Source organism: Dreissena polymorpha, chromosome 12 (assembly GCF_020536995.1).
Source record: "Dreissena polymorpha isolate Duluth1 chromosome 12, UMN_Dpol_1.0, whole genome shotgun sequence".
Classification (NCBI taxonomy): Eukaryota; Metazoa; Mollusca; class Bivalvia; order Myida; family Dreissenidae; genus Dreissena; species Dreissena polymorpha.
This window is the reverse complement of record NC_068366.1, coordinates 23,770,030-23,785,215: the sequence shown is the minus strand read 5'-3', so window position 1 is coordinate 23,785,215 and position 15,186 is coordinate 23,770,030. Positions and strand designations below refer to the sequence as shown.

The window sequence follows — 15,186 nt, the reverse complement described above, 5'->3', positions numbered from 1 at the left end:
CCGTTACCCCACAGTATCTCATCAAACGTGCATTTCGTGTTACCTGCGGTGAATAAATGAGGAGGGATTTTACAGTATAAGCTTCGCTCGCATCCCCTGATTTTAAAGAGTATTAATATATATATATACTTACACACCAAATGTCTACAAATAAATATAAACGCAGTAATAATGTATGTATAATTTTGATACATTACATAAGCTAATGTCGTAACAACGAAGTTATAAAGGCTTTTTATTGAATATTTTTATTATTATGTATTATTAATAAAGTAATATATTGAGACCACTACAAGTTTCCACTAAATGAACACGACTAAAGAAGCAGTTCTTCGCACATACCCAATTGCTGAGGAATCTAAATAAAGTGTCAGTGTTATACAATAAAACATGTATTAACATCACGAAATATATCGCATTAGGAAAAAAACCATTGTATTCTCTCATACGCAAATGTTACGTCTCATATGTAAAAGCTGCTGAAAAGTACAATATAGATTAACTTCATTGACTAATTATATATTTCTCAATTTGGATATATTAGCATGACAACTTTGTTTTTCCTTGTTGCAAAATCCAAAGTGTATTATGATACGCACTTTGAAAAGTACTCATGTTACTGAAAATCTATTCAGAGACTGCTATTGTTCAGTGCACAAATGTACACTGCTTTACATCTGTTCTGAAATTGTGATTTATACAATGTTTTGCTTTAAAATATCAAGGGCTTTCTTTACTTTATTCCAATCAATATTTGTATTTCTACCTATGCACCACACACAGATCCAAATCTTTATCTGCATAACCAAATTGCATCCAGAACGGTATTGTTTTAAATCCGTGTTGATAAGATCCTGTGGTTTGAGACTTTGGATGATCCTTAACTTCAGTCGGATAGCAAATAATTTGTATGAAAACACGTTTTATTATCAATAAAGCAACGGTACAAGAAGAGCAAGTCAGTTTCCTTTGTGTGTTTATTTATTTTTCATACCATTGTTAACAATCAACCGCAATAATTCATATGGTTCATAAATTGTCTTTATTATTAAATATAATTGTAAAGAAATATTTTAATATATTTAAAGTTGTAATAAGACGTTATGTAATTAAGTAATTTATATGATTAATAGTAAAATAATTCAAAATAATGGCTGGGAAATAAGTCTCCGGAGGTTGTAATTTAACGTGATTACGTATAAAGGGGTGTAATTTCCAAGAGAAACAACCATTATCGAATCACATTTCCGTTAGTCACGTATATTTAAGTGTTACATTTTTTGTATAAAGTGGTTTCCGTGTTTTATATAAAATGTTGCGAAAACCTTTACTTCCTTTAAAGTGTATACCACGTTTCACGATAATATGTAAAGGCGCTTCAGATGGCAATTTTCATTTCCCATTGTATTTAATATACTGGAGTCATCATTTGCATCTAGTTTTCCGACAGTTTTTGATACTTTAAAAAAACCTGCTGCAAGTGTATCAACCTGCCTTATACTCACCTTCAATTTCATCCAAAAACAACTCCTCGTATACGTTCCAGTAGGACTTTTGATGACTTGCAAGACCGTGCTCCAGGCCAGAGGGGAGTTTGGGTACAGGATTGAGTGCGAAGCGATTCCGTACGACACAACAAATATCATCAGTATTACGAGGAAGAACATCATGTCTTGTACCTTGCGTTAAGAAAATATGTGTCTACTTATAAATTTTTTTTTTTTCAATTATCTTAAAACGTTTCTCTAAATAAGCCATACTTTGTATTTTATACGATGTTAAGTTCTAAAGATTTTTTATAATTATAGTTATTATAACATTTTTAAAATTATTATTCACTAAAAAGTACTTTATTTCATGAAGATTTTTTATCGACAGCTGAATGTTTTCAATTAGATACTTATGTGAGGCATAAGAAAATCAGTTTTTAGCATTATATTAACTACAATATGTACCATTTTTCCAATCATGACCAGTTTGGGCCCCAGCTGTTTGTGCACAGAGAAAATGTGCAGCAGACGCATGCAAAACGAGACAAAATTCAAGGCAAGGACCACGCGTGCAGCTTCGAACGTGTCCTTGTACGGCAAGAAACGCATGATCATCCCAATTATAAACAGAATAATTGTAATAATGTCAACGATGTTCCAGCTGTCGGTGACGTAGCTTTTCAGTTTGGAAACAAGAGTGGTAGAGGACCTGGTGACCACCTGAATAATGACGACAGAAACAAATCCCTTACATATGCATTACATTTGAAACAAAATAGTCATATATATTTATGTTTTAACATATATTAATAGCTAGCACATGCTTATAAAGATAGTTTTGTCACTGTAAATTAAGATTGTTGTATACATGACATTTTAAAATTTTATCAGTGATGTTAGATAATTAAATATCACTTTTAAATTAGATGGTTATCCATTTTCGTTAATACTTGTGTTGTTGAAGACAAAAGTGGTTAAAAAACACTTTATAAACAATTCCAATTATTGTTCTTAAGAGACTGGGATGATTTTTGACAGTTTGCACGAAACACTTATAGAGTGCGGTAATAAATTTAGTTAAATCTATGCACGACCAATTTTTGTAAAAAAACTAAAATGAATTTAACATACATATTGCACATATATATTGTATCCATGTGAATTTATGGGCTTTTACTAAATTGGGAATAAACGAGTTTTAAACATTATAACTGCTAAAAATAAATTCACAAGGGTGAAACGGAGAAGCACCGAACATTTCTTTTTTTAAGTAAACGGGCTTATGAGCTCACCTTAAACCCCGATAACTTCGTTTGCAACAGGTTTCACAATAAAACTGTCCCAAAACATGACGACAGGATTTTTTTTTTAACAAACTACTGTTATTTCATAGATATCATAAAAACACATTTATGTTTTTATAATCTTAGCAAATTTTATAATGAATAGGTTTCACATGGGATTTTAGAGAGTTTAAATGGTTTTACCTAAGCAACATAAGGAAAACCGGCCCGGTTTAAGACAGCCATTTTTTCAATGGATTGGAATCCGAGTTCAATCGGAGGAGAAATACTTTGTACAAATGTTCAAACAGAGCTTTCTGTATATTGAGCAAAAATGTGGATTCGTGAATGTTTGAAAACTTTTTGTTCAAATCAAATTAGTAACCTAGGTTTTTAGACCATGTGACTCATTTATGAAGCGGGTTATTATATCATTTAGAAACATTTTCTTACCATGTTTCGTGAAGATTTCACAATAAATTGTCCCACAAGCGTGTTTGCTAATTTGACCTAGTGACCTTATGTATAACCGCTCTTGAACCAGTTTCAAACTCAGCCGATACATCCATGGGAAAACTGTTCATCTGTTCATGAAGATTGGTCAATAAAGGCGGCCTCTGAGTTTTGCATTAATGTGGCATACAAGTCGACCAGTTTCAAAATCTACCGAGATATTATTATGGGGGAAATGTTATGCAAAGTTTAATAAATATTTCGTAATAAATATGGCCTCTTTAATGTTCACAGGCTTTTTATTTTGTATCTATTGACCGAGTTTTCATCCCTTGTGACCCAGTTTCAAACTTGTTTGAGATATCATTTGGGACAAATACTCTGACCAAATTTCATGTAAATAGGGAAATAAATGTGACAAGAGTGTTGACAAGCTTTCCTTAATTTGAGCCAGTGACCAGGAGTTGAACCCCATGTGACTAAGTTTGGAACTCAGTCCATACTTCAACAGGTCAAATATTCTTAGCAAGTTAAACGATGAATGGGCAATACATATTACCTAACAATGAGTGTTCACAAGGTTGCCCACAAGTTTTCACTACATTTGCCCCCCCCCCCCCTCCTGTTAACTATGTTTTCCACCAGATCGGAATCATTTTAGAACCCAGCCGAGAAATCATCGCGATGTTCCGAGCATGTTACATGATGATTGTGCAACGCGTGTTGCTTCTTGAGTACCACAGGTCATAATATACTTGCAACGGACGACGCATGGCGAACGACGGACAACAGGTTATCACAAAAGCTCAATGTGAGCACAACAAATGTGAGCACGCTGTGCTCAAGCGAGATAAAAAAACTTTCAATCTTTAATTTAGACAGTCATTTTGGAAGAATTAAAATCTTTCAAAATGGGAATTAAGCCAACATTTTGACGAAAAAAGACACTGGATGGACACAGTAAATCAAGTTTTTCCCCCACACATCTACGTGTACTGGGCTGTCGTATATTAATAGTATAATTAAATAGCGAATCAAAGGCACTATTACATTACACAACTAAACAAGGAAAAGTGTTTTACCATAATGACCAATGCTATATATATTAACGAATAAAGATGATTACATCTTAACATATACTATTCAAACTACAACACTTGAAAAGGACTAAATCAATATTTCTACTCAGTCAGGTTAAATGTACAATACATAAACAAAATATGTAACGATAACATATGTTTGTATCAGATAATTTTTAAATACCGACAATTAGAAATTAAGTGAAAATTGTTAATACTTTTTGTTGATCATGTGTATATACCATTTACAGAAGATAAGATGACACATGATATTGAACTTGTTACAGAGCTGTAATTAAAATTGTCTGCTTTATCTTAGTTTAGTAAGTATGGATCTATTTGGTATACCATCATACACATGTGAGCGATTAGATGCTGTGCATATGCACACACATGAGTACATGGGTACTTTGTAAAATATAAGAAGAGTAAACAGTATTAAACACAACAATTCTTGACAATGATTTATACGATTAAATGTATAAGTAAAAACGTTTTAATATAAATATATTGCTTGTCGCTTCTACAGAAAACTGGTATATATTCTAGTCTTTAGCATGTTTGATTAGGAAACACGCATGGCACTCATTTCCAAATATACTGTTTGCACGTGATTAAACTTCATTTGTACATTGGTTACATGAAACTAATTTCGGCATGCCTTTCATATGTTTTGATAGCCCTAATACGGTGCCAGCATACAGAAGAATGTTATCATACTCGCACCAAACACATAAGTTTAGTATAGCAATGAACTAACATTCCTTTCTGTTAAGCATTAAAACTGGTAAATTATAAAATCATGAACACATTATTTAGCTCTATTTAGCAAAATCATTTGAAATTCTAGTCAAGCATACACGCAGACATAGACCTGTTTGTATAATTTAGTATAAAACTTATCAATCATGTACACCATTATTTACTTATTTGCTAATCAATACTCCTTCATGTCTTATTAGATCATTTAATATAATTACAAACTTATTGAAGATGAAAACTATGTGAACAGTATAAAATATCTTAATTATATTTGAAATGGACGTAAATACCTTTACGTTTACGATTGTTACACTGCACATTTTAAAATGTGCAGTCACAATAAACGCCACAACAATTATAAAGCATTACGGTATTATTTGCCATGACAATTTACCATACAATTTCCCAACCATATAACAATAATTCGAGGATTTTATTTTAATATTAAGCAAACTGGTCTTATAGACATCAACACAAACCTGTCGCACTTCCTCCGATAATATCGTGAACACCCACACCATAAGCACCAATTCCAGAACGGACACCGTTGGCGCGAAGTTGAATATCAGAACATACGTGTACAGACTCAGGAAGCCAAAGTAGGAAAGCTGAAAAATTGTGCTGTGTAAAAATGTTAAAATACTTGTCATCACACTATTTAACATTAACTGAATGTTATGAATAAATGCAATCCAGCAGGGCAAGAAAATAGTTTAAACCTATTAACTTTAGCTAAATTGCATCGAAAACCTTGGCATTATAGAAACTCTCCCGAACCGATTTTCAGGGAAGTATCCGTGCTTTTTTCTTTGGAAATATCTTTAGAATTCAATCCAAGTACCAATCAAACCCGCATTATCCTGGTCACGAGGCTGACACCACATGCAAAACTTAACTTCTACATTGACTAATTTTAAATTGCACAGAATAGATACTAAGAATTTAGATATATACCGATACCATGAAAAGCAAAAGTAACTCTTAAATTATAAAAATGCCTAATTAAGCAAATGCATTCCTAAGACGACTAAAGATTTTTAACTCTTGAAATATTCCAAGGAAAAATACTCAAATTAAGGAAAAGCATTCCTACAGTAACTACACAAAAAATCAGGCTTTGTACCACATTATACATGAAGATGATCACTGGAGCAGTGAAAAAGTAATACAGCTTTTGTCCTGGTGTGATATGCAGTTCATTAGGCTTCTGTACCTCAGAATAATCAGACGTTCTGAAAAAGTTATATATACGTATACTAAAAGGTATACACATTTGTCTTTTTCTTGAATAAAGTGCCATTGTTATCATATACTATCTTTTTTAAATAATAATTTACAATTTCTTAAAGGGGCCGTGTGATATTTTGGGAAACTACGAGGATTGCTTATATAGCTAAACAATACATCCGCTCTGAATATGAGCGTGGATGGTCGAGTGGTCTAGGCGGAAGGCTTTCTACTCCAGGACTCCAGGACTCCAGGAATCAAGGGGTCAGTGGTTCGAGCCCTGTTGAGGGTTAATTTTTTTCCTGTTTTTTAAATTGTATTCTTGTTTTTTACTGGAGATTTTTAGTTCAAATGTTTAAATGTCTCAATATAAAGCATTTAAAGCATTTAATGACAAGCTTCAATACATGGCCAAAATCTGTTGGACGGCCCCTTTAACATAAGTAATTATATATAGATTCCACAAAGATGTACATTGTTTAGATAATAAATTTTATTTTTGCCAGTAAGCACGAGAATTGAAAACTTTGTTAGCTCTTAAATTGTACATAACATGAGATTTATTCATACGTTCGCATATTAAACTATACTATCTAAAGAATAATTAATGTTTTATTAAATATTTCTTCCACAAACACAATGAAATGAACCTTTGACAGTGTGACCTGCAAAAAACATAGGCGTCTAACTTTTCACTCAAGTAACATAAATACCAATTTTCATGAACGTAGATCAAAGGTATTCTCAAGATATCAAACAGAACGAAATTAATGTGACAAGCAACAATGACATTGGTCTATTAACCTCAACTGTCAACATTCACACAAATTTGCATGCGGGTTGCTTATAACCATGCAACTGTATAAGAAAATGTACAGTTTCTTTGGAACCATTATATACTTAATTCTAACACGGCACGCGACTTGTTTTCTATAGACAAAGACGGAAATCAAGTGTGGGATATTTAAGAAATAATTCGTGTACGTTATAGTTTGTTGTCGAATAACCCACGGCCGGAAGTTTAGATGCGTAGGGATTAAATCACGAGTGCGAAGCACGAGTGATTTGAAACCACGCATCTAAACTTCCGGCCGTGGGTTATTCGACAACAAACTATAACGTACACGAATTATTTCGATTCTAACACGATTTTTACTAAAGATTTATAGAATGTATCTTATTTTTCTTGCATACTATTTTATGTGAAGCTCCGCCCATAAAAATAGCTTTCGGCTGTTCTGTCGATCAGATCTCCGGCCTCAATAACAGCCAAACTGGATGGAAAAAACCCATTTCATTTCTCACGTTTGGTTAACTAAGAACAACAACAACTTGCGTAAACTAACATGTTTTCATTGTACACTTTAAATTAACGCAAGAGTGTTGAATCTACAAGAAAACACTCCGATTCGAACTTCAGCCATTTCAGTATCGAAGCAGCAGACGAACACCGTGGGAAATTGGGTCAAGTTTACGCATTTCTGTTCATAGCGTAGTATTTTGTCACGTGACTTTCATTCATAAAATACCGGATTATTACGCTGGTGGAAAATGTATCGGCATGTTTTGTTTAGCTACAGCGCGTGCTTTCAGTGTATAAGCTCCGCCCATAAGTTATTGCAGAATAACCCACGCTTGATTTCCTTCTTTGTCTATAGAAAACAAGTCACGTGCCGTGTTAGAATCTTCAATAACTTATGGGCGGAGCTTAATGTTTCGAAAAAAGTTCCGAATAAATAAAGAAAATATTGCAGTAAAATGCACGTGCTAAAACCCGCCCTAAAAGAAATGTAATAAATGCAGCATGTATATAAATGTAATGAAACAACAAATTGTATATTTGGTGATAAGTGGCATAACCACACTTACAAAGAATGTTATTGGTTAGGAAGCGTAATTCAGAAAACATTTATAGCATATCAGCTTTTCAGTAGCATCAATAAACGTGACGTCATTAAGTTTCTACGATTGTTGTTTTCAATGAAAGTGACGTCATTTGCAAAATATTTATGAATGAAAACGACGTCATATTTTGTACAAGTCAATGACGTCATTAAGTAGTGAACTTTGTACTTAGAAGGGCGGAGTAGTGAAAAATATAGTTCACGTCCTAAAGCTTGAACCAAATCAATCAGAATCGTGTTAGAATCGAAATAATATTTTTATATGATGGCTTCGCACTCGTGATTTAATTCCTACGCATCTATACTCCTTACTGTGGGTTATTCGACAACAAACCATGATAGAAAAATATTATTTCTTAAATAACTTATCAGAAAAGTATGGAGCTCAACAATATGTTGTTTTTTTTCAGTGATAAATAAAGCCACATGTTATCCAATAAGTTTACTTTAAATCCTTGGAATATCAACCTGGACAAAACAGTTAGGCAGAGGGTGTTTAGGTTATTTGCTTAAGCTAATCCCTAAATTAGCATGCTATCAATGTCATGTTAGATCGAATTCATAATACAAAATCCTCAACATCGGGAATAAACTTACTTCGAAAAGCGGTTCTCCATTTTGTACAGCTTGGCTTCGACTTCTGGCTTAAAGGCGGGTTGGGTTTGCTCTGTGAAGGGCTGGTGCCTAGAGCACACTTTCCGGGGCTGGGACCCTGATGCCATGGCTTGTGGATGGTAGCAGCTGGAAGAGGGGTCCATGCGCAGGTTGAACTTGAGCAGGGGCACAATCAAGAAGGGGAAACACATGCAGACGAAAAGCTGGAAAATATTTGTAATATTCCTTCTCTTGTAATATAAGCCAAATATCGCTTGTATATATCATGTGTTTCAGTAGCTTTAATATTTTACACAAAAGAGCATGCGTGTTTTGTTGTAGATTTAAAAAAAAGTCTGATATTATGTTGTAATTTTAGATGAATTAAAATACATACATTATAAAACTTTAAGAATAACTTAGAAGAGTGAAAATCTTTTGATGGCCGGATCTGTCTTTTATTGCGGATTGTTTCGATTGAAAATACATTGTGGTTTTCTCAGTCTAAGCAAAGCAAAAGTTAAACTCAACACTAAACTTTTATAATCCACTATTGAATAGAAGTAAAATTATCTTGTAGTCTGAGTAAAGTACGAAATAAAAGTTAAATTTGTATTTACTAGTGTAATGCAAATTGTTCAATTGAAGTTTTATTGTGTAAACCCTACCCTTAACACGCTGTTCTCCTGAGCCAGTTTGCCATGCCAGATACTGTTCAAGACCGACTGACATGCGGTCTGTGAGATGAACTTCCTTGTTAACAGCCTTCACGGCAATCATCATGCATGTCATGTTGCCCCCAGTTAGACAGTTCCCCGCATGAGAAGATCCTGCTGCGTTGCGTTCGTCTGTCGTATAACACTCGCTTAGGACCCCAACCGCCAATTCAGACCATTCGCTTAAGTAATAATCACCATGGGAACATACCAATTTTGTTACAATCTACAGTTAGCAACCATTGAAACAATTATGTGTATACTAATGATTTCATATTTCAGATATAAATTAATTAAATATTCAGCTTCACAAAAAACAAATTCATTACATTGTTAGATAATAATCTTCTATAACCCTGTACTAATTTATAAATTGTTAGACCTACATAACTTCAAACAAGAGCTGTCCCAACACACTGCGCTCGACTATTCTACACTTTTGATAGTATTGTTTACATGTTATGTCAGTCAGATGATATAATGACCACAGAGACACATTTACGTTGAATATTTGTAGTAGTTATCTAGTAACCTGACAACTAAAACTGTTTTTATTGAGACAAAAAATGTCAACATGCAAAGAAATAAGATTTTCCATCATTTACTAATAAATTTACTCTTTTTTTTATATTAAAACGCCCCCGTTCAAAATCTATTAAGCGGAAACCTGTTGTTTTTTTTGTAAATATGTTAAGTAACAATTACCTTAATCCAACTGGCACAAATGCAATCTCACCCTATATATGCATGTACAATAATTGATTGAGCGGAAATACTGTAAGTATTTAAGTTACAATAGACTTGACCGGACGGACATTGATTGAAATCCCTGTCACACATTTCAGCACAATATCTCCATTCTTAAGTTATAAAGCGCAGACATTATATCTTTTTCAGTAACAAGGACATTGACCTTGACCCAGCTGGCCCTTAATGCAACCCCATGCTGGGTATGCCTGTCAGGTTGAGATAGGAGTTGTTGCATTTACACGCTTAATGTCTACGTACCAAACATAAAAATTAGAGACATTATTTAGTTTACATTAAGTGCATTTTACATTAACCAGAGGATTATGCGAACGCCGACGACAATGACGTTTGGGTGTGTAAAGTCAGACTAAGCCGGTGAAGAGTTGAGTTATATACAAAATACTATTATATATTTTATCTAAGTTCTGACTTGTTATATCCTCATTTGCATCATCTATAATTTAAGTCATGTAATAAGATATCAGGCTAAATACAGCGGCATTAGACAGAGTGTAATGCAATCAATCGAACAAAACAAACTATCAAATAATCCTACTCAATGCAGCCTTGAATGGTGATGACAAACTCTGTATGAGTCCGTCTTCTTCTGCAACATTTCAACAGGTTGTATCCAACGAGAGCAGTCGCTATGGCATCCTACATAATACAAGTCAATTACGCATGTAGTCACTATAGTTCTCAAAACGTTAGGATTTATGCTTGAAACCAAGGCAATTCTATGCAGAGAAGTTTACCTAAAGTCAAACTGGTATAATTATTTAATTGAGGGGGATATGGATACCTTTTATATCAATCACCATTATTGGGGCGGGGGGGGGGGGGGGGGTAACGTCAAAGACATGGCCTCACATCAACTAAACATATTTGATAGTTTTTAAGTTTTCATGTTCCAAGAACAATACGGACAATATACAAAAACATATATTGTATTAAATTGGAAAATACCATTCGAAAACAATATCAACTCTTCATTGTACACATAACTCTGCATGTAGTAGCTAACCATAACCCGGAATGACCATGTCCTGTTGTCTCTTAAGAATGGACATGACATCATAAGAAAATCTTGATAGCGTCTATAACGGTGGACGTTTTAACGTATCCTTGACCCGGAATGGAATTGCTATGTCTTGTTCTTTCAAATGGATGGAGTAGACACTCCACCCTTTAATATTCTTATAATATAACATAATATTCTTATAATATTATGATAATGTAATATTCTTCATAGTGCCCCTAAGTGTGAATGTGTTAACTTGGCTATAATATTTTACCTTGCCCTCGACCCAGAATGTCTTGGCCATATCCTGTTGTATCATTAGGATGGACCAGATGAACAGATCCTGGCAGGGGCTGTTCAAAGTCGGGAAGTGGTTTCTCATTAGGCTTCTTCAGTTCTGGAAATAATACATCATGGGATTTTTTATCAGTATCTCAGATTATCATATCTCCAAATAGCGACAAAAAACATAATCAATGTTCAATATTCCGTCAATTTTATTAATCAAAGCGACGTCAAAATGTAGTATATACTCTAAAACAACAATAATTGAAATAAATGTCTGAAATGTACAATTGATCCATGATTTTAGATGTGTATAGAAAGTTAGTTAAAGGTTGGAAGATTAACAACAATACTTCATTTAAATCATTAATACATAGGTGTATTGCTATTAAAGAAAACAACATTAGTTTGTGTTGATTGGCATACAAAGTTGGAACAAATGTAGTTTAATTCAGTCTACAGAGCATATTTTAATCAACTGCTTAATAATTTTTACCAATGCAATGAAGAACTTACTCACCTAAGTATGCAGCATTTTAAGCATTTTAACATACTTAGTTTTTCCTAATAAAAATCATGTTGAAGATAAACTTATAATTCTGGAGACATGGAAACAATACCTTAGATACATTAACCTGACCCTTATAAAATATGACATATGGATTACAGGCATTTAGTTAATTTTGTGTTTTATTATTCAAATGAAACCGTAACATTATTTTCAGCTCTGTATAATATTTCATCAATATAATTAATAAACTGTACGGAAACTGTACGCAAACTACAGTCAAACTGTAAATACCTCGATTCCTTGTGCCACATCCGGGAACATACAAACTCTTTAAACATTTTTCCTTATGTTATGTACGTAACCACATTTTCTTTTGGTGTAAAACCTCAACTAACATGGAAAAAATACCCAGATACTCCAGTTCGACAGCCTGTTAATTTGTTTGTAAAGTTTAATCACCTAAGCATCAATACTTGTAGGAGTTACACATGGACGGATGGGCGGATCGACAGACAAACAAAGGCAAAAGGTGGGGCAAACACAACGTCAGTGCCACATTAACTCATCCTAGATGTACAAACGGCAACTTACTTCCGTCTATATCATCAAGGCCTCTTGCCGGATTTAACCATGACCATTGCGATATCTTTTAGGCCAGTCCTCAGTTGTTTTCCGCTGGTGCGGTCGTCGTCAAGTAAGTGATCTACGTCGATGTTTGCGTACTCTGGCTTAGTCATGTATGTAGGGTTGAAACGTGTCCCCCATCAGGCTCTGTATCAGCATGCCCACATCAAGCAATGAAAAGTTCTTTCTTTGCTAAAATAAATTTAATGCAATTATGTCGAGGTTTGGGTTACTTAAATTCATCATTCTTGACAAAACAAGTCTGATGAAAATTTGTATATGCCTGAATTAACGTCCGAGTAATTGTTTTTAATTCATTGTTGTGTTTTGTACGGCATTTTGAATATGTTTTTAAAAAATGGACGCAAACATGCAATTATCTTGTTATACTATGAAGAAATTAGTATTTTAATCTCACAAAAAATAAAACTTAATATCATGTGAGATAAGAATGACTTACAGGATCTTCTCTGACCTTGATCTTTGTAAGTAGTGATCGCAACAAGCAATTGTTTGGTATCTGAAATGGAAAGATTTAAAACATTGGCCATTAAACCTTAAAAGAAATAGTTATTACAATTGTTTGTAAATATGTCAAAGATACCAACAAAACAATAATGAAAAGTGTACTCCACAATATAAGGGGAAAATAGTTCAGTTTTTCTGTAAATATTCACTGCTAGGGTACTTGTACGCATGTGTTAAACAATCAGTATTTATAACAAACGTTTTTTAATCTAAGTATTTTTTAAGTCAACAAACATAATTATATGAGAAAATATTTTTTAACAAACCCTGTTGTAGAGTTGAAGAAGACGCTTTTTGGTGAGAAATTCGTGTAAGCTGACCCCATGGTCTAAAATAGCTCTATGAAATCTACACGGTTGAGCTGAATTGCCGAGAACATGACATCGTCCAAAATACCTGTCTAGGAACGTACTTTAATTTAAATATTAATAAAACATTGGTTTGCTTAAGTTAATATAGCAGGCTTTAATTAACAACCCCGGTATAACGTGGTTAATTTGAATATATACATCTTGCTTTTTAAGCATTGACGTAATAAATTTCAATGTATTGGCCTGACATATTCTTTATAAAAAAACTAATTTGTTACAATCTACCCCTTGATTGATCTCATCTTAAAATACACCCGTAGCACAGGATACAAAAACATTCAATAAGGCATCATTACCGGCCATTGTTTATCGTCAGTGAAGATATCACTCTTTGCAACATCAATTCCTGTTCCATGCTAGGGCTAGCCGCAACTGATCAATAACCTGGTTCTTATAGGCTGTCATAAAAAGTGAAATATTAAATAACTCAAGCACTTAATGGAAAAACGTTGCAAGTTTAAAATAACATTGGTCTTGATTATCGTAAATTAGATGTACATTGATGCCAATAGGTCAGGAATATAAAATATATAAGAAATAATTAAATAGTTTTCATCTTATCGATTACTATCTATAACAGGTAATTATAAGTATCTCTATTGGAAGAGCCACATACTTATTACCTGGGCTGGTAAATATACTATACAATTTAGTTTTTTGTTTGTCGGGATTGGACGTGAAATAATGCCCACGACCGTAATAGGCCGTAATAGTGTATTTGATATGGTTTTCGCCTTGCCAATCGGAGGTAGCGGGTCCGATCCACACTCGTCGAGCGTGCTCAAGATCATTTAAATAAACAAAGTACTGCTCCTCCTAGGAAATCGTACTCTACACCACAAAACGTTCAATCAAACCTTTGAGTAAAGCCTGAAGCATAACCACATCAATCTCCTTCATCCCTGTCTCGCTATCAAGATCAAACACGGACATAAGGTCGCACTTCTCCAAACATTCCTTGATCCGCTCGAGGTGAACAGCGATATTGTCAGAGCCGAACTCATTCTCTACCATCTCCCGCACCGTCAGCTCCACATATGCTGCCATGTATCGCCGCATCTGCAGATAAAAGTTAAACAGTTGAGCATGGTAATTCCCTTACTAAACAATGACCTGAAAATAGACCGTGCTCTCTTCCCGATTGGGAATTTTTAAGTACCAGTCGTAAGGTTTTGTTTGCTAAGTGGCAGCACAATTGTGTTTTTGATATCATATTTCAAGGTCGAATTTTAAACATATAAAGTTAGGGGCATTATCGAGCAATACCTGCATCATGCAATGAAGGATTAAAAAAAACTTAAATATGTCTAAGATCAAGGTCATACTCCACTGTCAACGTGCAAATAAAAGCGTTTTTATGCCGAATATGGCTTCGTGGAGCTGTATTTTTGTGTGATGGATTATTATAAGAAAATTTGAATTATAGTGTTGGATTATATGGCTCAAATGAAAGCGGAGAGATGGCATTTTAGTTTTCTTTAATAATGTAGAATGTACTCTAGTAACGCGATGCTTTAAATCAAGCCTTTTTATTGAACAATGTACAAATTGGAAACTGTGTCAGTCACTTAAGAGTGTTAATTGTTTC

The 15,186-nt window shown here is 33.9% G+C and overlaps 1 protein-coding gene across 1 annotated transcript; it reads right to left on the bottom strand.

Annotated features, from left to right (window-relative positions):
- Nucleotides 1–39: 39 nt before the first annotated feature.
- Nucleotides 40–14,870, bottom strand: LOC127852441 (transient receptor potential cation channel subfamily M member-like 2). The gene is made up of 10 exons (XM_052386396.1): nt 14,865–14,870; nt 14,456–14,657; nt 11,554–11,676; nt 9,519–9,640; nt 8,796–9,016; nt 6,191–6,299; nt 5,547–5,675; nt 1,956–2,210; nt 1,540–1,679; nt 40–43 (listed from the first exon to the last, which is right to left on the bottom strand). The coding sequence occupies exons 1-10, from the start codon at nt 14,868–14,870 to the stop codon at nt 40–42; spliced, it is 1,311 nt and encodes a 436-aa protein (XP_052242356.1).
- Between the last annotated feature and the right edge of the window lie 316 nt (nt 14,871–15,186).

Excerpts from the sequence above, each read along its gene's own strand:
- LOC127852441 (XM_052386396.1), bottom strand. Across the intron at positions 9,017-9,518 it reads ATCTCACAGACCGCATGTCA|CTTTTCGTCTGCATGTGTTT; the intron begins GTCGGTCTTGAA and ends AATATTTTCCAG. Across the intron at positions 5,676-6,190 it reads TCATCTTCATGTATAATGTG|CTTTCCTACTTTGGCTTCCT; the intron begins GTACAAAGCCTG and ends ACAATTTTTCAG.